The 25,153-nt window shown below is 41.0% G+C and overlaps 2 protein-coding genes across 4 annotated transcripts in view; one reads left to right on the top strand and one right to left on the bottom strand.

Annotated features, from left to right (window-relative positions):
• The window catches only part of EML5 (EMAP like 5), a 101,781-nt gene extending 97,731 nt beyond the window's left edge, over positions 1-4,050 (bottom strand). For all 3 annotated transcript variants that reach the window (XR_014317616.1, XM_082761622.1, XM_082761623.1), the window contains exon 1: positions 3,701-4,050. Coding sequence is in view for 2 of the 3 variants with exons in the window: in XM_082761622.1 (XP_082617748.1) it covers positions 3,701-3,897 (197 nt within the window). In the remaining variant the exon portion in view is untranslated. The remainder of the gene's footprint in view (positions 1-3,700) is intronic.
• Positions 4,051-16,606: 12,556 nt separating this feature from the next.
• TTC8 (tetratricopeptide repeat domain 8) overlaps positions 16,607-25,153 on the top strand; it is a 47,525-nt gene continuing 38,978 nt past the window's right edge. Inside the window, exon 1 of the mRNA XM_082761527.1 lies at positions 16,607-16,750. Within this exon, the coding sequence (XP_082617653.1) occupies positions 16,637-16,750 (114 nt within the window). The 5' untranslated portion in view covers positions 16,607-16,636. The remainder of the gene's footprint in view (positions 16,751-25,153) is intronic.

Raw genomic sequence — 25,153 nt, 5'->3', positions numbered from 1 at the left:
AGAGGTATCTCTTCCTCAGTCCTCCTAATTTATGCCTCTGTTTTGTCAGAAATGCTGTTCCTTTTCTTCCTTCAAAATTGTACAACCTGGATGTTTGCAGAGATGTTTTGCAACAGTGTAGAGATAACAACATGAAAGGATAGACTCACAGAGCAGTGCTTTGTTCAAAGTGAACAACAGATGCCATGGAAAGCAAAATCTGCATTTTGTTAAGCCTATTAAAAGCCTCCAAAAGAAATACTGACTTGATCTTAGGCTTTGCTTTTTCTTTTAATCAATTCCAAGTAAAAAGTTAACTCCCGGTAAAATTCCAATACCACAAAGCTCACAAAAATGTCACAGTCATAAAGGGAAGAAAAGAAAAAGGAAGAAGAGGAAGAGTCTAAAAGTTTGCTTGGAGCACACCAGCATACAGAGTAGCCCTGGTAATATCAAAGACTCTTGCCAGCAGACAGTCATTTAAAAAGGTGGATGAGTTCAGAATTCCCAATTTTCTCACCTTCCATGAGAGAAAGCAAAGTACAGAAACACACTTCAGCTATCCCAGACAACTGAGGAGCCTCAACATGAGCATCACGTTACACTATGCCCCAAGGGGACATCTTCTGAAATCCTTATACAGATCAGGATTAAGTATGATCCCTCTAGATTCTTGCAGACGAGGGAAGGATGATGCATGTGAAATAACTTGTTATTCTCTAAATGACTACAGTTATGAAGAGAGAACAAAGATCTAACTTGAAGACATTGTTTCTTGCTCCTCTACTGTAAAGCACACCAACGTACAACTCACAAGCTAGCTTTGTTGTTTATGAAATCCTACAGAAGACATTGTTTAAATCAGTAACTTTGCAGGGGTTATTCCCGTGCCTTCCAAGATGACGATCTCCTCCATACACACAGCCCAGGCTGGAGAGGAGATCTCATCCTCTGCAAACACAGTAGACATTCATCAGGTTATGCTGCAGGCAATGGACAGCGCTATCAAAGTAAGGCAGCTGAGATTTCATGGAGACAATTTACTCCCTCATGTAAAAAGCCTTCAGGAAAGTCTCAGCTACCAGCATTCTCTAAAGGTGCAAACCTCCAGAGTACGTCTACAGCTGGGTGACGTCTTCCACAAGTGTCCACACATATGCAAGAATCAACAACAAAAAGAAGTGCTGATGCACAAGAGAAGGGATAGAAATAAAAAAAAAAAAAAAAAAAAAAAGACTCATAAGAGATAAAAACGAAAAGATCACCAGAAGCAAGAAAAGTTCTCTTAGAAATAGGTCGCAGCTGAATGACTGAGATTGTTCAATTCAAATAAAACCAGAAAAACAGACAAGGCCCTAAATGATCCTAATTCCTCTCTTCTAATACAAAAGACTGTTCAATAGAACTAAAACACAAAACACGGAAAGAAAGCTCTCCTCTTCAAGGTACACAGTGAACTCACAGGGTTAAACCAAAGCTAGAGGTGAAATTGTAATCGAAATTGAGATGAGACATTTATACTGGAAATAAATTACATCTAAACATCTAATCAAAAATCTTACACCAGGTTTATAGATTTTTGTTTAATAAAAATACTTTAAAGTCCTCAGCAGATAGAAGCCAATCTAACTGCCAGAGCTAGACAGAAATTTTCCCCAGAACAATATTGTCTAGCTGTCCATTCATCTAATATGACTGTCTACTATTAAAGATAAGGACTGGTCTCTGGCTTAAGAATTGCAATTCCTCTCTTCCTGACTGCTGCTTAAAATTAGAATGTCATTCAGTGCATGCTAATGATACAGAAGTTCTCATAACGAGGAGTACTAATAATACCACCATGAAGCATGCAATCTATCCTGCTCTGTCTTCGTAGCTACACAGCTATGCTCACTGAAGTTTGATTCTCTAAATACCCAAGTTTTTCAGACATCAGACCTGCTTTCACAAATGCGATTCTACACTTGCAAAAAGACTATCAAACCTCCAGTCGCTTCTGCTAAAACAGCAGAAGTGTCTCAGCATTATGACGGTACTTGCTGAGCACATTAAAACACGACACATTATTTTTTTCTGATATGATAATTGAATTTAAGTAATGTTGATTGTTGTATTATATAATCCCACTTTTGTATCCATTTTATGGTATTTTAAAAAAAGCAATACTTTTCTGCAACAATTGTTTCAAAGATTGAGAACTAATGTGTTTTGGTACCCAAGTTTAGGCAAGAAAAGTACGCGATGTTGACATTTAAGTGGTACAATGTTGCTTTTAGATAAAGTCAAGAGAAACACACTTCACTGACTGCAAGGCTAATCTTACTATCAGAATTAGCCACGCAGCTTTTAAACTGAATATTCTTCTTTAAGCACACAAACATTTCTGCAGAGCTTTTGCATTTATGAGTTGTGCAATTCTAACCGCATAAAACAACTTCAACATATTTACAATTATTTTTCAACTTCAGTACAAGTCAAAGCAGGAGAAACTCCAGCATGCTGGATTCCATACAAACCAAAGTACATCCCCTAAAAGCATCAGATAAGGTCATCATAACGTTCTCTCTGATTTTCTCTCTCTTGACAGATTTTCTTAGTTTTAGTACTAATCTGAGTAACGAGCTCGGTCACATTTTTGGCCAGATATGGCATGCTGCATCAAAATGCAGGGAGACGAGGTGGCAGGGAGGGAGGGAAAAACTGTTACCAGAGGATACCAGTCCCTTCTTGGGGCTGAAACCACACCAGTCTCACAGCAAGTCCTGCTGAAATAACCAGGACTACCCAGAGGCGCCTTGGAGACACAGAATTAAAATATTACACCACGGCAACCTCGGATCTTAGATTATAGCTGCTACTCCCTCAGCACGATGGAAGTCGTGCCCCTGGATTTCCCATACCTGACACCACAAATGGCTAACAGCACTTTAGAAATACATTTTCCTGGATTAAGAGAACATTGAAGCATTAAAAGATGCAAACAGCACTGATTCAAACTCCTGATTCAACACCCAACACTCAAGCAGAGCTGTCTGTGATGGTGCACTGTCTTCCCAGCTTTTTCTTCTCATTTTTAAAAAGCACCGAGAAGAAATGCACTATAGACTTGACAGCCCTGTAGGGGACATTCACAGCCATACTTCAAAAGTACTTAAAGTCCTTCGCGAGGGTTTAAAACAAGAAAAAAGCGGCTGTGATGGCCGATTTCTGGTGTGCACTGGACGAAGGACCCGGCATCTGCTCTGCCCTCTGCGCGCCGTACCTGTTACTTATGAGTGACACACAGAGAAGGCACGGCTCGGAGCGCTGAGCCCCGAAAAAAAACAAATTCCGTGCTGTAAGTGACTGACCAAATCCCAAATCGGCTGCTTCCAACTCTCCCGCACAGGACAAGCAGAGACCCGAACTGGCGATCCCCCCGCACTGACACCTACCGGGGGCAGCGCCCGCATGACTCAGGCTCGCAGCCGCCCTTCACGCTCCCGGGCAGCCCCCGCCGACCCCTTGGCACCATTGGGGCCACGACGCGCTCCGGGACCCACGGGAAGAGACCCCGGGGGGCTTCTCTCGGCTTCATCCTGCCGTCGTTCTGATGCCCTTTAGCTAACCAACTTCGGCAGCCGGTCCCTCTGCCTCGCACGGCCGGGCCCCCCCTCACCTCTTTCCTCCTCCTCCTCCTCCTCGCCCCCCCGCCGCCCCGGGAGCCCCGGCCGGGCGGTACCTGATGATGTCGTCCTGGTGCCCCAGGTAGAATTTCTGCCGGTGCTCGCGGGGGCTGTAGACGACGCCGACCCCCGCCACGAAGTAGACGATCTCCTTGGCCGCCGTGTAGTACAGGTTGTTGCGGCACTGGTGGCCCCGGTAACCGTAGACCCACTCCAGCCGCAGGTGGCAGCCGGGCGCGCTGCGGTCAGCCATGGCCCCGCCGGGCACGCCCCGGCGCCCCCCCGGGCTCGGCTCGCCTCGGCCGTCCCTGCCTTAATCCCTGGCGGCCGACATGGAGGCCCGCCGCCGCCGCTCGTCCGCAGCCGCCGCCTCACAGAGGGCGCCGCCGCCGCCCGAGCCCGCCCCGCCGCCTGCCGCCGCCTGACATGGCTGCAGCGCGGCACGCGCCCACGGGGCGCCGCGCGAGCCGGCCCCCCCCGCCGCGACCCGGCCTCGCAGTGCGCCTGCGCGGGGACAGCGCCGCCAGGCGGCAGAGAGGCGAGGGGAGGGTGGGGAGGGGGTGGGGAGGGGGGGGGGAGGGAGGGGGCAGTGCCTGAGGAGATGGCGGCCTGAGGAGAGGCTGAGCGGCTGCCGGGCAGGGGGAGGAACGAAGGCGCTTCCCCATCGCACCTTCTTGGTTCTTTTTTATCTTTTCCTAAGCTTTCTATCTAGTTTTATTTATTTTATTTTATTTTTTTTTTCTGACTTGGTGCCCCTCAGCCTACCACAGCTACCTCATCATGTTCCCGCCACTCACCCAGCACACTGGCTGAATACTTAGAAAAGGTCAACCATAATATTTAAGGGCAAATGTTTAACCCCTTAACCCCATGCCTCATGCACCACGCAGAAGTCACACCCGCATCTGTGTACATTCCCGCCAAGTCACATTCTGCCTTCTGTGAAAGAAGAGCACCCAACTTTTCAGCCTTGGCTCTCAAAGTCACAGGAAGGTTATAAAGCCATTCTTTACACAGGAAAATTGCCATTTTTTACATGGGAAAGTTGCCATTTTTTACACAGGAAAGCTGCCATTTCCCAACGTTACAGATGGGAGCAACTTCTTGGTGTCGCATCAGGCACTCGTGAGGGAACCCCCTCACCACTTCCAAAATGTTGGTCAGGAGAACATGCTCCCTCACAGCTTTGTCAGCCAGTAGGGATCTTAGCTACCTAAATGTGCTTTACATGAGAATACACAAAATTTTGCACTCTAAAGTTGGATACCAGTTCTAAAAATTCCCAGATAACCAGCCTGGTTTGACAATGGAAAACAAACCCAATCATTTTCCTGTTACTTTCAGCATAGATTTGACTTCCCAGGTGTTTACCAGTTGTCTGGATTTATTTCTAAATCTCCATTTCTTCTACTTCTATTCCTCTTGTATTATTTCATTAGTCATATCGACATTTCTTCCACAAAAATTTCTGACTAGTTACTGCATGTTGGAGACATTTTTCTGTCCTACATTATTTCTGGTTTAATTAGCAGGAGTTTTTCTAACCTTTTATTTTTTTAATCTTTTTGAGTAAATCTAATATTCTTTTCATTGTTTAAAAAAAAAAAAATGTAAAAATATGCATGTAAGCATTCTAATCACTTAGCTAACATATTTTCAGCCTAGACCACCAAGAGCACTGACAATGAGGATTATGACACCAGGATCAGATGCAGCTTTCAATCCCACATGTTCACTGAAATCAACACAACATATATATAACAGAAGTCTGCAGAAAGATTCGTGCAAAACCTAAAACAACTCAAACATACAGCCAAGAAAACTCCCCCTTCCATGAAAAGTTTACATCTTTTAAAAGAAAGAGGCTTTTATTTCTAATCAAGACAAAAAGCCATATGCATTCACCAACAGATAAAGCAAATGTTACTTCCACAAAAGCAGTCCTTTTCCCTTCTATTTGCCATCCAGACAGAGTGCCATGGAACTTGGGTAGCCCCAGTTTCACAGGATTCCCCAAGATGGGGGACTAGGCAGGGAAACAGGCTGGAAAATTCCCAACTAGCTCCTCTCAGAAGTAAAAAAATGTACTGTTATTTCTAATCTGATGCTAACTTTGTGCAGCTGTTCTGTATTGCTGCCCCAGCTCTCTTGATGGGAGAGGTGGTTACAGAAAAAGTCCATAACAACCAGGGTTTGTCTCTTTCTGAAAATAACATGGAAAATAAATGAACACAGGCTTTAAATAATAATAATAATAATAAATTGTTGCATTGTTTCCCCTTAAATTCCACAGAATGTTTTGAATGTCAATACACACTCAGTCAAATTTCTATTAAGATTTTGTGCAGTTCTATAAGGTTACAAGTAAATGGAGGTTAAAAAAGTAAGAAATTGCAACCACAAGACTACTTCATTCATAAGGTGAAGCTGATGAGAAAGTAAGTTTGAAAAGTACAGAGCACACATGGTGACTGAAACAACTTGTTACAAGCTTTTAAATGTTAATTGGTTTCATTATAAGCAGACAAAGGCATCTGATGTATATTTGACTTCTGCATTTGCAAGTGGGAGTATTTTCATGCTGTGAATTGAGAATATATTAATTTTCTCCTTCCTGCTGGCTGATTGCATATTTAAATGTGAATGGACAAAAATATGTACGTATTGTCTCTATACTTTCTGCTATTTTATATAAATATAAACTTTTGGTGGCTTATTAAAGTGAAACTGTAGACCGCTTGAGATCAATACTAATTGTGTGGTATTAACTTCAGTGGAGCTAACATTTTAATCTTTGTGTCTTATTCATGACTCAAATTGGAGCAAGAGAATATCTGGTTATTTAGTGAAAGTGAAAAGGCTGCTTTCAGCCACACATTGCAAAACACTGTTACTGACTGAAATCAAAAAGAGAAAACAGCAATCAGGAAGAAACTTTAATATTTAATGGCAATGGCTACTAACTGTTGGCTTTAATATATAATGGTAGTGGCTACTAACTGTTACCTAAAAACAAAGTTGGAAAAACTTGCATGGAAGGAAGATGGGAGCAGCTGATGTCAAACACCACATAAACAGCCAATATTTCCATCTGGTTATTGCAGAGCTGGCTACCAGCTCTTAGATAAGGAAATGTCTGAGAGAAAATTCCCAGAGATAAACTATTCTTGGTCATAGTTTGCTAACCTCATGCCTGCACGTAAGGGATGTGAGTGCAATTTTACACACCCACCGTCTGGTTTCGCCAGGAACAAGCAGCAGCATAGCCTCCCGAGTCCTTCCTCTCGCTGAGCTCTGCCTAGCTCACCTCCAGCACAGCCAGTCCCCGGGGCACCCAGCAGCCTGCCCATCTCGCCCCGGTCCCCCCGGTGTTGTCCGCGGTGCTGAGCGGCGCTGTCCGCGGTGCTGAGCCGGGCCCGCCGCCGGGGGCACAGGTTCCAGCCGGCACAGGGGGAACCGAATGACTTCTGGGGCAAAGAAGGCATTTTATGTTTCCATCAAGGTATTTTGTAAGCGAAACAAAGTGTGTAGCTTCCTCTGACTGGTGTCATCTCTTTCCTACGATGTCAGACAAATCACAGCACATTCCATTTTTTAAGTAACAACAAAATGACACACAAACATGTACACACAATGTATATACAGCTGTATGTATACAGTGACACAAGTGCATCACTTCTCCAAATAAAATTAATAACTGGCATTTCAACATCTCACAACACCTATTTATACAAAGATGTACTTCTTAGCACAGTGTAAACATATTTACAATGTATCTCATTCCACTAAATGGAACAAGGTTTAAAGAAGTGATTTCTTAAACAAATGTTCTTGGAACAGCTAATTCCAGAGTACACAAAATTAGGGATTATTCTCTGTTAAGCCCTAAGTAATACAGAGTAGCTGGTTCAAGTAGTAATTATAAAATATGAGACAGATGAGAAACAGTGACAACATTAATTTCAACATCCTTGGGGATAAAATGGTCTCCGTCTGTTATGGAAACACAAAATAAGATTTTGCAAAACTAAGGAACCTGTTTAAGAGGAAAAGTCCTTAAGAACTCCGATGAGAATTACCTGCTACCACTTAATAGTACTGAGGCATAAACTAAGGATCACTAAGGTCTGTTTACTACTGGATATAAGTAATAAGGCAAGAAAAAAGGCAAGAAAAAAAGGCAGTATGGTGAAGGTTAAAAAAAATGAATTAACTCTCCTCCAGAAAATGGAAAATTTAACATGAGACTTTATACCATATACTTATACATAAGATGCAAGTTTTTAGAGACTTTTAAAGGATTAAGGCATATTATTAAATTAACAAGACATATGATACATGTATATATATATATATGGAGCAGAAAGCCTTGAAAATGATCAGCAGGTGCATCATCATGAAGCAAAGCAACCAATTAAGGATAAGAAAATGGCACAGAAAAATAGTGATTGATTTCTTCACATATCTCCTCAACACAGAAGATTCTAGGCAATACAGGCTGGGAGCAAATACAAGGAATAGTCACAGATGGAGATACTATTACAACAATGTGCTGGAAAATGGCAAACTGAAGAGCAACAAGTCCTGAGTATGTAATACTGTGCCTCTAAGAACTCTATCAATTTCAAAATGTTGTAGGTGACCTGCTCCAAAGAGAAAAACCCAGTTGCTCTTTAAAACCATGTCCTATATTGAAGCATTATCCAACACTGTAGCCATTTTCAAGGCGAGTTCTATTATAAAGTTGGTAACTCTGAATGTATGTGTTTTCTTTTGGTACTGACTGATCAAACAGATACAATGGCTGGAATGAAAAGAGAACAGTTACATGTGTATGAAAGTAAATATTATGGACATTAATTTTTCTTGTTTCTGCAAAGGTAAATTGCATTTTGATAACCATAGGAACTCTGTTCATTTAGTAGACATCCATTCCAGGCACTGGAACAAATAGACACTCTACTGAAAAGACAATGAGCATGTAATTATCACTACACAGACAGCAACCAGGGTTGCATTACATTTATTCACGGAAATTTGATTTAGAAATGACCTCACATAATGGTTTCCTAGGATAGGGCAGCTAAAGGGAGAGGCAAGATACAAGCATCATTGAAATTAAATTCATCCATCATTAGGATAGAAGGCAACAACTTCTTCTGGACATTCTACAGCATAAATAAATCTGTTTAGGACAGGAAGTGACGCAAATACAATAACAATCAGTAAACAACACCATCTGAAACTGCCAAGGAAACATGACTGTTGAAAACTGTGCCAGCTCCCTTAGCCTTGACATTAGTACAAGATTTGTTTTAGGGCTGGGCCTCTCCCGTAATCTGAAGATGAAATCCCCGCTCTTCTGAAAGAAAGACAGAAAGAAAAAAGGGTTTCTACCATGACTTAAATGGCAGAAATCTCAGCCTAAGATTTTCCATCATGACATGTGTTTTTTTTTTCCCCACATAAAATGCAAACTGCTACATTTATTTACAGATTTTAAGTTTTTTTCAGTGAAATGATGTTTAATATTAGCCTCAGAAGTTAGGCATCATCACTTGTATTCTTTCTTAAAATATCTATCACAAACTTTAAAAACTGCCCCCAAAATCTATGGCAGCACATGGGATCAGCTCACCCCAAAAATTCCTTTTTAGTCTATAAACAATGAAGAAAGTACTATGTTTCAGACTGCCAAAAATCTGACGCCAGAATGCATTCTGAAGCCACTCAGTGGAGCACTCAGTTTTTTTCAGCGATGACATTGTGTTTTCACAATATGGCTCTACACACCACACACATTTGGATTTAAATAGTTTTTTCAGCTTGCATTTTATGCACAATCATATACGTACTGAAGCAATTCATCTAGGTGATTTGAAGAACTTGTATCAGGCACCAGCACTTGATAATAACAGATGACAACCTAAACAGGCTTAAATTAAGTGCATAAAGAGAGGCTGACTAAATCCCAATGCGTTTTCTATCAATAGGCTTCTGATGGAAATCTGTTTCTGAACTCTCAGCATGAATTGATTTCAACTGTTGACTAAACTAAGTATAGAATGCATTTCATTTTAAATTCTACTTATGTGACAGCCATCTCTGGCTGCATCTTATATGATCTAAAACAATGGGAAGAAAAACCTTGCTTGCTTGCAGCACTAATTTTTCTACCCCTTTTTAGTTTATTTCTTTACACTTAGGATGGAGTAAGGTGATCAACCCCATAGTATGTGGTTAATATTTTGTGGGGGAAGGATCAATATTTCAGCTGGCTGATGCAAAGTATTAGATTAAAAACTGTCAGGCCAAAATGACATCTTCTTACACAACAGTTGACAAGGTTTTGAAAAAATAATGCCTATTTTGCAAAAGCTCTCAAAATGCTTAGCTCTCAAGGGAATCATGAAAGAGCTTTGTTTTAAATCAAAATCAACATACAATAATTAAGAGTTATCAAATATGACACAATTTACCACAGAGCATATAAATATTCAAAAGAAGAGAAGGAAGTGAAATATTTAACCATTAGAAAATGGCAGTGTTAACTTTTGTAAAGCTGAGAAACTTATAAAATAGTGTAGCACTATTAATCCAGTACTGGAATGCAAACCCTGAAGTAACTCATTTCATTGTACGACTCCACACTATCAGATTTGACTAAGCACTCGAACAGACTGGTTAAAGACTGGAACAGGTGGCCCAAAGAGGCTGTGAATTCCCCATCCTCAGAGCTTCTCTCATCTTGGCTTGACAAGGCCTTGAGCAACCTCATGCAACTGTGAGGTTAAGCCTGTTTTGAACTAGACAGCTCCCAAAGACCCATTCCAACTTAAACCATACTGTGATTCAGATGCTAAGTCCTGTAGGTTGGTTCCCTGCAGTCATACCACCTGACTGAAGTAAAGTAAGCTTATTTTAAGGACAGCAAATACTTCATTTTAAAGTGATTCTAATTGTAAAAGAAAATATATGAGAGAGATTACTACATGACATAGCTTTTTACTCTAACTTACTGTGCACAAGCTGCTATATATAAAATACCCCACCTATTTGCCACATTTTCCTCTAAAAAGGATAAATAAATAACAAAAAAGACTAACACTCCTAAAAGGAAGAAATTGGATTCATAGGGTACATACATCATTTTTTATAGGAACAAACAAGTATATAACAAATGCTGCTGCTGGAATGGTGTTGTGATTAATACAGCAGACCAAGTGCTACCTTTTATATATACATACATGTATGTACATGTATATGTATGAGCAAACCCATTTACATCAAGCTTCTCAGATAAGACTATTAACTCATTACTCCAAGGGCTCCTACTTTGATCTTCAGGATTCACTGTAAATAGGATTGTACTGTAGGTGCTCACGTTTTAAACCTGAAAAGAAAGGAGTCAAGCCTAGTTATTTTTAAGCTGAGCATCCCGTCATCAGAGGATCCTTTGCAAATTTTGCAACCTATATTTAAATGCAAATGACATAGCAGCCTTTTTCATAGGCCACTGTTTCTTTTTCTTTTTTTATAGTTGTGTATATATATATATATATGTATACATATATACATATAAGTATATATATGTTTCATTTTTTTCTTTTTTTTATAGCTGCATTGATTCCTGCTAGTTGTGGTGAACAACAATCTATATTCAGCAGAGCATACAGAGTGTCTGCCTCAAACAAGAAATAGTGCCTCACATGAAACACTAAAGATAAAAAGGAAGGTAACTGTCTTGCTTGAAAAGCATCCTGTTCCTGCTGTACACTAAAGGCTGTGCAGATTTGATCACAGAGATTGTATTCAGTCCACGCATAAGTAGAACAGAGTAGATCTAAGGTCACATGAAGGTTAATGGCTTGGGACCTGAACAGTGCTGCCACCTAAATTCTGTTATCAGCTGCTGGATGATCTCTATTCAGCTAGACCATGGTAACCATGGTTATGATATCATGTATGATCAGCAGGAAGCAGCAGTATTCTTACCAATGACAGCAAGAGCTGCTATTGATGGATAATGTTGTACTGGCTGGTCACAGAACGGAACCTCTCACTGCTACTGCAAATTACTTCCCCTGATGCTGAATCTGAGCCTCAGCACAGAGCTCTGCTCTTCACATAACTTCATTTGCAGGACCTCTCGCCAGTTCCTAGGATCCGTAACACATGGGTACTACAAGCAAGCATTATATGAACTCGAATTCAGGTGGCAAGGTCCTTGCTGAAAAGAGCACTTGAAGAAGGAACTTCCTTTCTGCTCTTCTGCCACAAGTACATAACTTCCCATAAAGCAGGCCTCATCTATAATCCTGTTTGGGTTTACTCAAAGCACACAGGGCAAAACTTGCTCTCTACAACCTGTTGCTCTCAATTCTTCCAGTACCCAATGTATCCGAATCATTAGAATGAACCCTTTTCGCATGTATTCTTTCGTGATGCCAACTCTTATTTGAAGGCAAGTCAGATTGTTCCTAGCTGAGGCAATCTGCAGGCAGATGTGTGGTGACATCAATGTTCCTTCTCAAACCCTTGTTAATTGTACTGAACTGCCAATTACATATTTCTTCTGTATTCTTATGTCTGGAGAGAAATGAGTAATTGTAAGAAGCCAAAGACTGAACCTGTATGACTTAGCTATTGTCTGAGGGATACAGGATGCTTCACCACAGAGTTTCACTAGAAACCAACAGAATTTTGGAAACAACATTTTTCCTGCTTTTATCATAAGAATGTGAATTCATGATGAGTTACTAGACCTGAGAATTAGCATTAGAAACAAATATGACTGCTTGGTGCACAGAAGACTTGGAAAGGCAAAGTCACTCTATAGCTTCCATGTTTTTAGAATGAAATGGATCTTAGCTATTGGTGGGCCCTGTTCTACTCTTCTATATGCACTTTCTAAGAGGCTATTTCATGTACCTCGTATTCCTAGTTTAGAATGTTAAGAGACTTATGCAGAACAATCATAAGAACATTTTCAAAATACAAAGCATTTGGGGCATACCAATAGCTTATTCTGTAGGAGTATATAAAGGACAAAAACATTAAATTCATCTATCCTTTCAGAGCAGGTTTTCAGTATCAGTTTAAAGAGCAGCTGTTCGAAGGAAGAAAAAAAAATGTATTAAAATAAAAAGGGGAAAATAGGAGGCACATTTGAACCTCCAAGCAACGTTTGATTTTGACAAGTAATTGAAAAATAAATTGAAACATAACTGAAATCCAGTACACAAAATATATAGGTCAAAAAAACCTAAGTTTTCTAAAAAGCAATTAAAAAAGTTCATGTGTTTTATGAATAAAGATGAATAATAACAGATTCCTGATATTTAGTAGAGATTCCTAATATTTTCATTTAGAAATTATTACAATAATATTTTTTATTGTAGCCTGTTTCAGGGACATCCAGTGTTCAAGTAAAAAATAACCCATAGACAGAAGGGGAATTAAACTGTCCCTTACCTCTGATTCCTGAATTTTCTGTTCTTTGACACGGTTCAAATAAGTGAAGCCAAGGTTCAAATAAGCATTGCAAATAAAATCTGCCAACAAATTACAAAACAATAATAACATCTCAGTAAGCTATAAATAAAGCAAAGCTGCACTACTGAATCTCCTGTCCTTTCACAGAAGATGAGAACAGTCTCTCAAAATGTACTCGCTGAGGTCAAGTCACTTCCAGTACAAAAAAGGCACACAGTTATACAAGACAAGCACATGACATTTTAAATAAATCTTGGATTTCTATAGTTTTATCACGTATCTGTCATTGTCCCAAGACAGCATCTGCATCAACACAATGACCATGGAGTGGTTCATTACAGCTGGAGTATTAGAACCACCTTACACACTCCTACTTGAAGTAACTGAAGGGACTAACCACTAGACTACAAAACTTTAGAAAAACGAATGCAGACAGACCTATATGCTGCCCAATCCAAACAACTTCCACCTTTCATAATGTTACAAATAAGCATGACTCGTAATTTTCAAATGGTGAAATCCATCTTGCACCTAGACAATCTCTCTGTTGATGTTGCTAAATTACCAATTTATTTCCATCAATGTTAAACAGTACATTTGTAATTTGTTTTTCTCCCACAAATCAAGTATATCTGCAATATAATTCCCCAAACCTATTTTGTCCAAGTTTCCACAGGACAAATTTTCCCCATTTTGGGGGAAGAGAGTGTAAAAGCAGCAGATAGCTCTAGCAAGTTACCGAAGCAATGTATTAACCCTTAGCTATAGGAAGGAAACTAAGCAGCTTCCAAACACATGCAAAAGTGTTTTTTCCACGTGGTATGCACGGGTCTGCTAAAAGTGATCATTCCTGAAGTATAATACAGAGATTTATGCACTACTAATTTTACTGAAGCCAAACACTAATTTTCCATAAGCCACTGGACAGCTATTTTGTGGTAACACTTCCCGCTCTCAAATGGGATGGCAGGAATATATTTGAATAAATGGCATCACAGAGGAAATGCTCCAGACCTGAAAACTCCTCCTTAATACCCTGTAGATATTAATGCCAGAGACTGAAATACACCATATTAAAGCTTTGTAAAGGAGGCCCAAACGTTCAGTCTCCCAGGCTGTGAGCATGTGTTTCTACAACAACAACTGCAATCCATTTTTTTGTGACTGAGAGTTATTTCATGCACTGTAGCCTGTGTGAGGAAACTCTTGAGAAGCAGAGCACACTCTCCAGGCTTCTGTCAGCCCAATGAAGAATACAATTTGATGGCAGAGCAATCTTATTTGTAGGCCAGTTGTGCAGCGTATCTACATACAGGGGACATAGGGGCACCTACTTGCTGGCCCATTAGTTGAATTCTTTTCAGATCTAGCATATACAGTTTAAATTATCAACTTTAAAGTCACCAGTGGCTCACTTCATGCATAGAAAGATGTATGCACAAAGGACTGGTGTCCAGCAGCATGTTGGGACATTTGGCCTCAGCTAGTAGCAGCAGCAGCTTGTGACAGACGGAACACTTTTTTATGCCTGCAGAGAAGGTAGGACTGGCACTCAGCACCCAAATAGAGACTACACAAGGAACTGACCTTACCTGAAATGTAGGACAGGTTGAATAATGTGTAATTTTGCCTAAGTGCTCTGCTCATGCAGAAATCTTTCAATATTGGATTGAGTTTTCCTTGCAATGTTTCTCCAGGATCAGGACATCCTTTTTCCACAGTCAGACATTCCAACACTGGAGCCAGCCAATGAGTAAAGCCACTCGATTTCTCCCTCGTGTGAAAATACCTCCTTTTGTTTTCAAGAATAAAACAGTGCCACAGCTTAGAGCCGATACTCCCAAAGCTTTATGGAGGACAATATTTATTTTATGTCATGTCTGGCCAATATTCACAATCTCTCTGAACAGCACATCATGCTATGTCTAAGCATGAAATACATGCTGAAGGATTTGCCACCTTAAAAGAATTTATAGCAAAATTGGATCCTTAGGCCCCAATAGTCACTCAACCACAGTACTACAACTGTGTAGCAGTATCACAGCAGATGGTCTGACAAGAAGAAAAATACTGCTCACCCTCCTGACTGACCCGAGGTATAGCGCAAGTATCCTTGTGCAAGTCTCCTACATATTTTACAGGAATGCAGCACATACTGTCTCCCACAACAACTTAAAAATAGAGAAGGGACAGACACTGTTGTGCTGCTTCCTTTCCACTTTTCACTGGGAATGTCACAGGTCCCAGGAAAGACTTCACTCAGAACACTGCTTCCCAGTGCACTGTCCATCGGACAACCAAAAGCCAGCTGTCCTTAGCTGCTACTTCAGTTCAAGTCATTTGTTCCCATATTAGAACAAACAATAATGATGGACTGGCACTTCTATTTCTGCATCTTCCACTTCACGTTGATCTTACTAGCCCAGACATCCATTTCAAGCAGCTTCAATCTTAGACAAACTGATAGTTTAGGTGAGATAAGGATTAAAATCAGAACAATGTGTTAAATCACCAACATGATTTTAGCTATCACATTAGTTTTTGTCCATCAGAGATTTTCATGTCAAAAGTTCATTTTATTTTTTAGTCGTTTCTTCAAGCATCCCTAGAGATTTTTTCTTCCTTGGGCTGATGGTTGCAATCAGAATCTTACAATACAAAGTACAAGTTGTGTTCTAGCTTTTTTCTCTTATAAACATCTGTCTTATTTTGCCTTTGCAGAAACTAATGAAGGAACCAATGGAGTCTGCAAGACTTATTCACAGCAGTCTGTGCCCTTTTCATGCAAGACTCCCATAGCTCTATAGGACATTTTACTCAAATGAGGATTAAGGAACTATATTCTTCTTGTTTTGGCATATATTTCAATTCCAAATGGATCTTAGTAATTTACATTTTGGAAACTATAGCAGCAAGCAGTAGGACACAATTTTAGAGCACTGGGTTTATTTGAAGTCTGCTGATCTCAGCACAACAGATTTAACTCCTCTTTCAGCCATCAATAATGAGCCTAACCCTTCTTTCTTTGAAGGCAATATGAAATCTAGCTCTGACTTCAGTAAGAATCAGCTTTAAGCCCTGGTTAAATTCATAGGAGTTTTACTGATTTACACAGTGAAAAGTCTCTTCGGTACTGACTTAACTCCAGCAGCTTCTCCAGCGGCCTGTGAGGAGCTTTGCGCTCAGACACTGGAACAGCACAAAATACACGCTGAAAATAGGTCAACGAGTGAACCCAAGGCTAAAGCCGCATTCCTGGAAACCCGCAGGCTTAACTTCATCTGTGGCCACCTACAGGGACTGGACTACCCCCCGGTTTTTGGGGTACCCCCGAGAGGGGAGGGCACAGGGGCTGAGCGGACCCATCCGCAGGTCGCCATGGCGGCGCGCAGGCCCGGGGGCCCGAGGCGGAGCCTGCCATTTCCGTAGCCGCGGCCCGGCTCCCCCTCCAGCCCGGCTCCCCCTCCTGCTCCGCCCCGGCCCGGCCGAGCGGCGGGATGGGGCCCGACATGGAGCCGCTGCTGCGGGCCTGGAGCTGCTTCAGGCGGAGGAAATTCCGGCAGTGCGCCGAGCTCTGCTCGCAGCTGCTGGAGGCGGCGCCCGGCGAGCAGGTAGCGGGGCCGGGCCGGGCGGGGAGGCCGGGCTGGGGGCGCCGAGGGGCCGAGGGGCCGAGCCGGGCCGGGCCGGACCGGACCGGACCGGACCGGGCCGGGGTGGGGGTTCCTCGGCGGTGCCCCTCGCTGTGCTCGCAGGTGCTGCTGGAGAGACCCGCTGCGAGCCCTATTAGCGGGCCGGGGCCTGGCCGGGGCGGCACCGAGCTGCCCTGCCCCTACCCCTGCCCCGCCCCGGCCCGCCGGGTGAGGGGAGCGCAGCCCCGACAGCAGCGGGGAGCCACCGCTGCTCGCCCTCCCTGAACACTTGGAGCTGCCGAAGGAGGAAAAGCCAAGGCCCTAATCAGTCCTGTTTGCGGGTGTTGCTGTTGATTTTACACTGATGTTCGGTGTCACGGTGACTGAAACCCTTTTACCTCAGCCTGGCTCCCAGCACTACCACAGAATAGCCCTCTCTGTTAGCTTTCCACAGTTGCAAAGTTGCAAACATTGGACATCTGTTTTATACCTACGTATTTTTTCACTGTTCTGTAAATGGAAGGATATGGGAACATTACATCTGAATTAATATTTCTCTGTGTGACAAAGTTTTTACTGCTAGATTTGGAAAGCAGCAATCAAATTGATCGTCTTCATCACAGTTACTTTATAGTAAATCATGTCTCCCAAAGCATTTTATAGGCACAGTTTTTAAGAATCTTGAAGGCAATTCTTTTTAACACAGGGTAAAAGTATCTTTAAAGAAAGCTGTGCAATCACATGACTGTGTAAATATATAGCACAATAAGTGTTTACATTGGTTTAGGATAGATATTTAAAAAGTGCTTTTGTTTATGGTTTATACTCTAAGGCACCAACAAAGAGCCATGAGCAGAAAAACTCTTACTAAAGAAGAAATTCCAAGAAAATTCATCCTGAACACTAAATGGAATTGAGCATCACTTCTGTGCGCGTCAAAAGCTTTAAAACGCAGTGTGTGCATTTCAGCAGTGTATTTCCAACCTACCTGAAAATTTAGAAGGAAATGTCTTTTGCTTTCTGTAGAGATAAACTTGAAATATAGTTTGTTTTGCTGTTGCTCGATGTAATTTTCTTGAGGAATCCTTATCAAGAGCTCTGCTTAAGCAGGAATTAATGATTTAAAAAATACTTTAAAATGAATCACCTACATTAGAAAAATTGGAGTATTGGCTAAGTCATTTTCAAGAATGCAACTTGAACCAGACTTGCCAACTCAGCATACAAAATCTTGCTCTTGAAATCTGTTTAGGTGAAACATTTTCTAATTATCTAAGTTAAAATATGGCTTCAACGTTCATGGCAGAGTTAACATAGAATGGAATTTCTCTATCACAGAATCACAGAATTTTCTAGGTTGGAAGAGACCTCAAGGTCATCGAGTCCAACCTCTGACCTAACGCTAACAGTCCCCACTAAACCATTTCCCTAAGCTCTACATCTAAACGTCTTTAAAGACCTCCAGGGATGGTGACTCCACCACTTCCCTGGGCAGCCTGTTCCAGTGCCTCAAAACCCTTTCAGTGAAGAAGTTCTTCCTAACATCTAACCTAAAACACCCCTGGCTCAACTTAAGCCCATTCCCCCTCGTCCTGTCACCAGGCACGTGGGAGAACAGGCCAACCCCCACCTCGCTACAGCCTCCCTTGAGGTACCTATAAAGAGCGATAAGGTCACCCCTGAGCCTCCTCTTCTCCAGGCTGAACAAGCCCAGCTCCCTCAGCCGCTTCTCGTAGGACTTGTTCTCCAGGCCCCTCACCAGCTTCGTCGCCCTTCTCTGGACCCGCTCAAGCACCTCGATGTCCTTCTTGTAGTGAGGGGCCCAAAACTGAACACAGTACTCGAGGTGCGGCCTCACCAGAGCTGAGTACAGGGGGACGATCACCTCCCTAGCCCGGCTGGTCACACTGTTCCTGATACAAGCCAGGATGCTGTTGGCCTTCTTGGCCACCTGAGCACACCGCTGGCTCATATTCAGCCAACTATCCACCATCACTCCCAGGTCCTTCTCTGCCTGGCAGCTCTCCAACCATTCCTCTCCCAGCCTGTAGCTCTGCTTGGGGTTATTGCGCCCCAGGTGCAGGACCCGGCACTTGGCCTTGTTGAACTTCATACAGTTGGCCTCAGCCCATCGGTCCAGCCTATCCAGATCCTCCTGCAGAGCCTTCCTACCCTCAAGCAGATCGACACACGCACCTAACTTGGTGTCATCTGCGAACTTACTGAGGGTGCACTCGATGCCCTCGTCCAGATCATCGATGAAGATATTAAAGAGGACCGGCCCCAGCACCGAGCCCTGGGGGACGCCACTAGTGACTGGCCTCCAACTGGACTTGGCTCCATTCAACACGACTCTTTGGGCCCGGCTATCCAGCCAGTTTCTAACCCAACGAAGCGTGCGCCAGTCCAAGCCAAGAGCAGCCAGTTTCTTGAGGAGAATGCTGTGGGAGACGGTGTCAAAAGCCTTGCTGAAGTCAAGGTAGACCACATCCACAGCCTTTCCCTCATCCACCCAGTGCGTCACTCTGTCATAGAAGGAGATCAGGTTCGTCAGGCATGACCTGCCTTTCATAAAGCCATGCTGACTGGGCCTGATCGCCTGCTTCCCCTGCAAGTGCTGCATGATGAAACTCAGGAGGATCTGCTCCATGAGCTTTCCTGGCACTGAGGTCAAACTGACAGGCCTGTAGTTTCCCGGGTCTGCCCTCTGGCCCTTCTTATAGATGGGCGTCACATTTGCTAGCCGCCAGTCGATTGGGACCTCCCCCGATAGCCAGGACTGCTGATAAAAGCATGTAAGTCAATTGTTCTCATTATGTTTCAGATGTAGAATTTTGTTGTAACAACACAAAATCTTAATATCGGTTATCTGTCCATGTACACTTGTATTTTATTACTCCGCTTCTCATACTTAAAGCCTGGCAGGTCTTTTCCCTAGCTGTGTCTTTTCCTAGCTGTGGTCTTTTCCCTAACTTACAGCTCCTTACCTTCTAATGCCTGTTGCTTTCAGGTACCAATCTGTCACATGTTTACCCTGCCTGACTTCAGGCCTAGAGAAAAGGAAATAGTAATATGTCTCACAAATGTATTTTATATGTAGTTGAAACCTTACAAGCTATTTTGAACCTACTTAATACAACATAATGAAAAAACAAAACAAAACAAAACAACAACAACAACAACAAAAAACAACAAAAAACATATGTTCATGTACTGCAGTGTGTTTACTTTGCATTTAATAGAATTGTTACTTTTAGAAATCTTTGAAAAATACTAAACTCTAACGTTGAGGCAATTAAAAATCAGTTTTGTTGCTGTGATTGTGAATACTATAAAAGTGATTTAAGATTGCTTTTTTTTTTTTTTTAATAAAAAAAAGTTAATTAAGAATCCAGGACCATTCTCAAGCAGATTGACTCTTGATTCCTGAAGTTTGTTTTACTTTTGAAAGTGGGGTTAATGAAATTATGAAATTGATAGTTGCTACACATTTTGATCCAACTTTATTTCTGTCCTCTGTAAGTGCCTACCAGGAAAATGGTGCTGTTGTCTGCTCATGTGAACTAAATTATTATTTTAGTATAACCTGGAGAAACATCTAAAACTGGGTATGTATTATCATTTCCAGTGCCTAACCTGAAATATCCATTTTATTGTGCTTAAAAAGCACATAGGGTTTGACCATCAAATGTTTTAGAACTGCTGTCTTCCTTAATAGGGGCATTTTTGCAAATCAGGACCATGATATGTCATGCTGGACACCAGGAAAGCAAACAGACAAATGACAACACTCATGGAAAGTTTGGATTAAGTGAGCTGCTGTGTACCACAAGGCAGTACTCAACTGCTGTAATCACAGTGCCATCTGTTCTCATCCTGTTGTCCCATATTTCACTAAGCACATGCCTCCCAACCTCTGCAACCAGTTGACAGAAGGAGCAGTAGCTTCTCTCACTGTGCATAGATTCATTTCTTTGGACAGCCTTAGAGGAGATAGTACAGACCAAGCCATAGGAGATTGTATCCTTTAAAGAGATGCCCAGGAATGGTTGAGTTTAACTGAGACTGTTACAGACCAGAACTTTTTCAAGCTCAGGCAACTAGCTTTCTCCCTTGTAAGGCATGATTTAATGATAGTAAGTAAAAGAAGAGACTAACAGAACATAATCCGAGTGTTGTCATGCCTAAGAGAGAAGACTGTATGCCTGACAACCTGTTTTTCCCAGCTGTGTCAGCTGGTCTGCTAAATGGTATCACCACTTCTGTTCCATTGCAACAGCAACGCTGTCACAAAGCTAGAAGCAGTTGAAATCAGCTTTTTACAATACCCTAGGAAGTACGTATTTTTGCCAGTCACACTTATAAATGAAATACATTTTCTTGGCTAGTACATCCTGATATGTGTATGGAGAGTGGTAAATTAAGAAATATAACTTAGTATTCCGAATGTGTCTTCTGTAGAACACAGTAAGATGATTTGAAGATCTGAAAAATAGGTATACTGATGATCTAATACTTACATTATGTACATTTACAAGCTATCTTAATTGGTGTAGAACTCTCTTTGAACTTGGTCATCAGATGTGGCAGGCATCAGAAGCTTTTAGAGGTATGGTGGTGACCTTTTAGCCAACTGAGCTAAAATCAGGAATTTTCTTATGCAGTGGTATCAAATCAATTATAAAGTTGCATGCTTATAAAACACATCAGTGAAATCAAAACGTTTAAAAATCAGTTACGTATTCCTAAAGAGTTCTTGAATAAAATATGATTAATGTTGTGATAGAATGATAATCAACTCCTGCTGAGTTCTATTTTGTGGAAGACAAATATTTTTTTATATAAAATGTTTTGTGCACTTCTTCATTTAAAAATAGGAATATTATGTTTATTGATGAAGTTTACTTCTGTGATAATAATCTTATCTGAAGATAGATAAAACTGCATGGTCTATAACCAGCATTTGGGCATACAAACACACAGAGCACTGATGTTCAGTTCAGTTATTCCCTATTGTAACCAAGCAGACATTGTCTTCTATGTTTATAGTAATAGAATGACCTAGAGGAAATACAATCCATGGCTGTCTCTGTTGATCATCCTGATTAGTTACCTAATCTGATTACTCTTCTTTGTGTTCCATATGTCAGATTTAAGGCAGTAAACCAGCACCAATGTACAAGGCCTGCTGTAGTTTAACAAAAAATAAATAAATTGCCTAATGTAATTAGTGGACATAACGTGGATGTCCTGCCTTTAACTTGATTAACTGTCTGCTGTGAGAATTTGCTCTTGTTCATTTGTCCTTTTTTTCTCCCAGGGTATGCTTTCAACTACTATTACTTACATACAGTTTTTTTTGTAAGATCGTAATAAAAGTATCACGTATATGTTCACGTACATGGAACTTGATATGAAAAAGCTGGGATCAGCTATTGGTTCAAAAGTCTGTAATTAATAAATTTATGCATAACATTGATACATACAGTAATGTCACTGTTCCTGGGTAATGTTTTTTGTATTTCTGCTCCTCTTGAAGAGCATTTTCATATATACTGATTTTAATATTCTGCTTGTATTAAATCACACTCAACTGAAATAAATTGTAAAATGAAGCTTTTTTAGAATATAGGGTATGTATTCTTGTTTCATTTCCTTTTCTAAGCTATAAGCATCAGAAAACTTTGTTTTTCTAAATATTTTTGTTCTTAAAATTAACCGACTCTATACATTAATTTTAAAATGCCCTCAGTGGATTTAGAGATTTGGGTTAAATCCTTCCTTCGTTGCTTTTACAATCTTATTAATTTCAAAGAAGATTTATATGTGTAAATGAAGAATAAATTTGACCTTTTGTTTTGAGGTACAAGCTTACAGGGCAATGCTATTTGTTAATCCTCTCAAAGAAATCTTTACTCTGAACCTAGTTCCAGTGGATTACTTGCACAAGTAACAGCTACTGGATCCACCTATGTTAAAACACATTTTAATTTTAGTTTCTGTTTTTTCTATCTTGTTTTCAATGAGAGCGTTCTATCCCCTGCTTGAGTTTCTTAAGTTAGTTCTTGTCAAAAACTGAAAAACTATGTTAGGATGTACACCAAATATTAACATCTACAATTAAGACAGAATATTGTTTTTAGTAAGTATAATTTATCAACTTTATTTTTTTCTAAGTGATGAGGGGTGTCACTTTCTGAATATTATTAGCAGTATGAATGCTCCTACATAGGCGAATTTGGTTCATTTCTATTTATTTATTTATTTAAACTAATGAATAGTGCCTGAAGTGAGATACACAGCTGTAACATCAAGGCATTTCTGAGTTAGTGTTGACGTGGTATTCTTAACCTTGCCCTCATTAGTTACTGTAGCACATATGGTATGGAAGATCACCTACTGCTCTTAAACCGTTTTCTAGTACACCGTATGTGCTGTAACACTCGGACACAATGGGGTGAGTAAAATACAAGCCCAAATATCGCAATGTCCTTTCCTTTATTGCTTAGGTAGATCAGCTTGTTTTGTAGAGAACAAACACTATAAATAAAATTACATATGAAATGAACTCCATACTCTTTTAATAAGATGTGATTAAAATGTAAAGGTGATTTAAGTGCCTTGCTCAAGCACAAGTATATCTCAGACAGCTCAGATTAATCCCTCCATTAAAGTTTAGTTCCATGTACTCAATTCATAAGCTCTTTTATGCACTCAGCACTGATGAACAACTTTATGATTCCAAATATGATGCTTAAAAGGACATAGGATTTGCTGCGTGCTACAGAAGGAAGATGAAGGCATCACTAGTGTTCCAGGTACCTGCTGTCCTGGAATTTACTGAATAAAAATGGGAATCTCAAACTGGGAGATGTAGACCATGTGTCATACTATGCAGGAAAGGAAAGAGCCTGCCCTCTCCAATCTCTTGGTGAAGCATGAAACAGTGGTGTGCCCTGCTTGCAAAAGAAGCTAACCGCATGCTGGGTACTATTTAAGAGGAATGTAACCAGTAGACTGAGTGAAGTGATTCAACTTATGTATTTACTAGAGTCCATCTAGAATACATCCAAGTTTGAGCTCCCCATTAAGAGTTGTTGCCAATTGGAGCAGAGAACCACTGAGGTGGACAGGGGATGGAGCAAGGAGAGGCTGAGGGAACTGAAGTTGTTCAGCTTGGAGAAGACGTTGATGTGACCTGATAACGGCCTTCTAGTACTACTCAGAGGGTGTGAAGAAGACAGAGCTAGGCTCTTTGCAGCAGTGGTGCATGGGGAGAGAGACCACAGACATCAACTGAAATGAAAGAGGTTTTGACTTGATATAAGGAAAAACGTTTCTCTGATCCAGGCAGAGGAACAGGTCGCACAGAGGCACTGTGCAATCTCCATCCTTGGAATGTTTCAAGACCTGACAGGACAAAGCTCTAAGCAACCTCACGTGACCTCACAGCAGAGATTGCTTTGAGCAGGGCTTTGGACTAAAGAGCTCCTGAAGTGTCTTTCTGCTCTGAATTATCCTGTGATTCTATATTGAATTGAACATAGCTGGCTTAACTGTGGTAGATTTACACAAGGCCAGATACATAAGAAATTTACCAATGCCTCTAGGATCAGAAAAGAAATAATCAGACTCTACAGAAGATTCATGGTGATGTAGAGAAAGTAATGTCTGTCTCCCACCTTCCCTATATTTCCCCCTAAAGCTCAGTTAATATGCTGGGGTCCCTGCAATTGAACAGCAGAAGCACTGAAGAATCATTAAATACTATATAAATGTGGTAATTGCGCAATAAATTATGATAGAGCCATGTTTCCTGTTGTTATTATTTACTCAATTTCACCTCAATTTTTCAAGTGTATGGAAATTCCAGCTGTTTGAGGTAAACTTAATTAGGCTGCTGTTTTTAGTTCATTAATGCATTACTGTCTGGTATGCAATAAATATGTCACTTCTATCATAAAGGTACAAAAAAAAGAGCTTTTGTCATGTGAAGAAAATTTCCTTTATGTACTTGTGTGATATCGGTGTCAGCACCGCCAGCAACCAACAAGGGATTTTATTATGCAGGGATTGTGAAGTGTGTGGCTTAATCATCTAGTTAACTTTTGAGAAATTTGCTTACATTTTCCTTTCCTTTCCTCTCCTCTCCTCTCCTCTCCTCTGAAAATAGACCATCTTTCACTTTAGTAATTCTGTAATGTTAATCTAAGTTTGGGCCAGCATGATTCCACAGCAGCAAAAAAACAAACAGTGTCTGAAAAAAGTACTTACTGTAAATCTGCTTTTGTTCTGTAACATATTGATGAACTCAGAAATGTCTGTAAATTGAGAAAATGCAATAAAATGGAAATTTGGATATATGTGTCAGAAAATGTTTCTGCA

This window comes from Aythya marila (genome assembly GCF_965140915.1).
Source record: "Aythya marila genome assembly, chromosome: 5".
Classification (NCBI taxonomy): domain Eukaryota; kingdom Metazoa; phylum Chordata; class Aves; order Anseriformes; family Anatidae; genus Aythya; species Aythya marila.
Note: the sequence above shows the minus strand (reverse complement) of the source record. Positions and strands in the feature narration are given on the sequence as shown.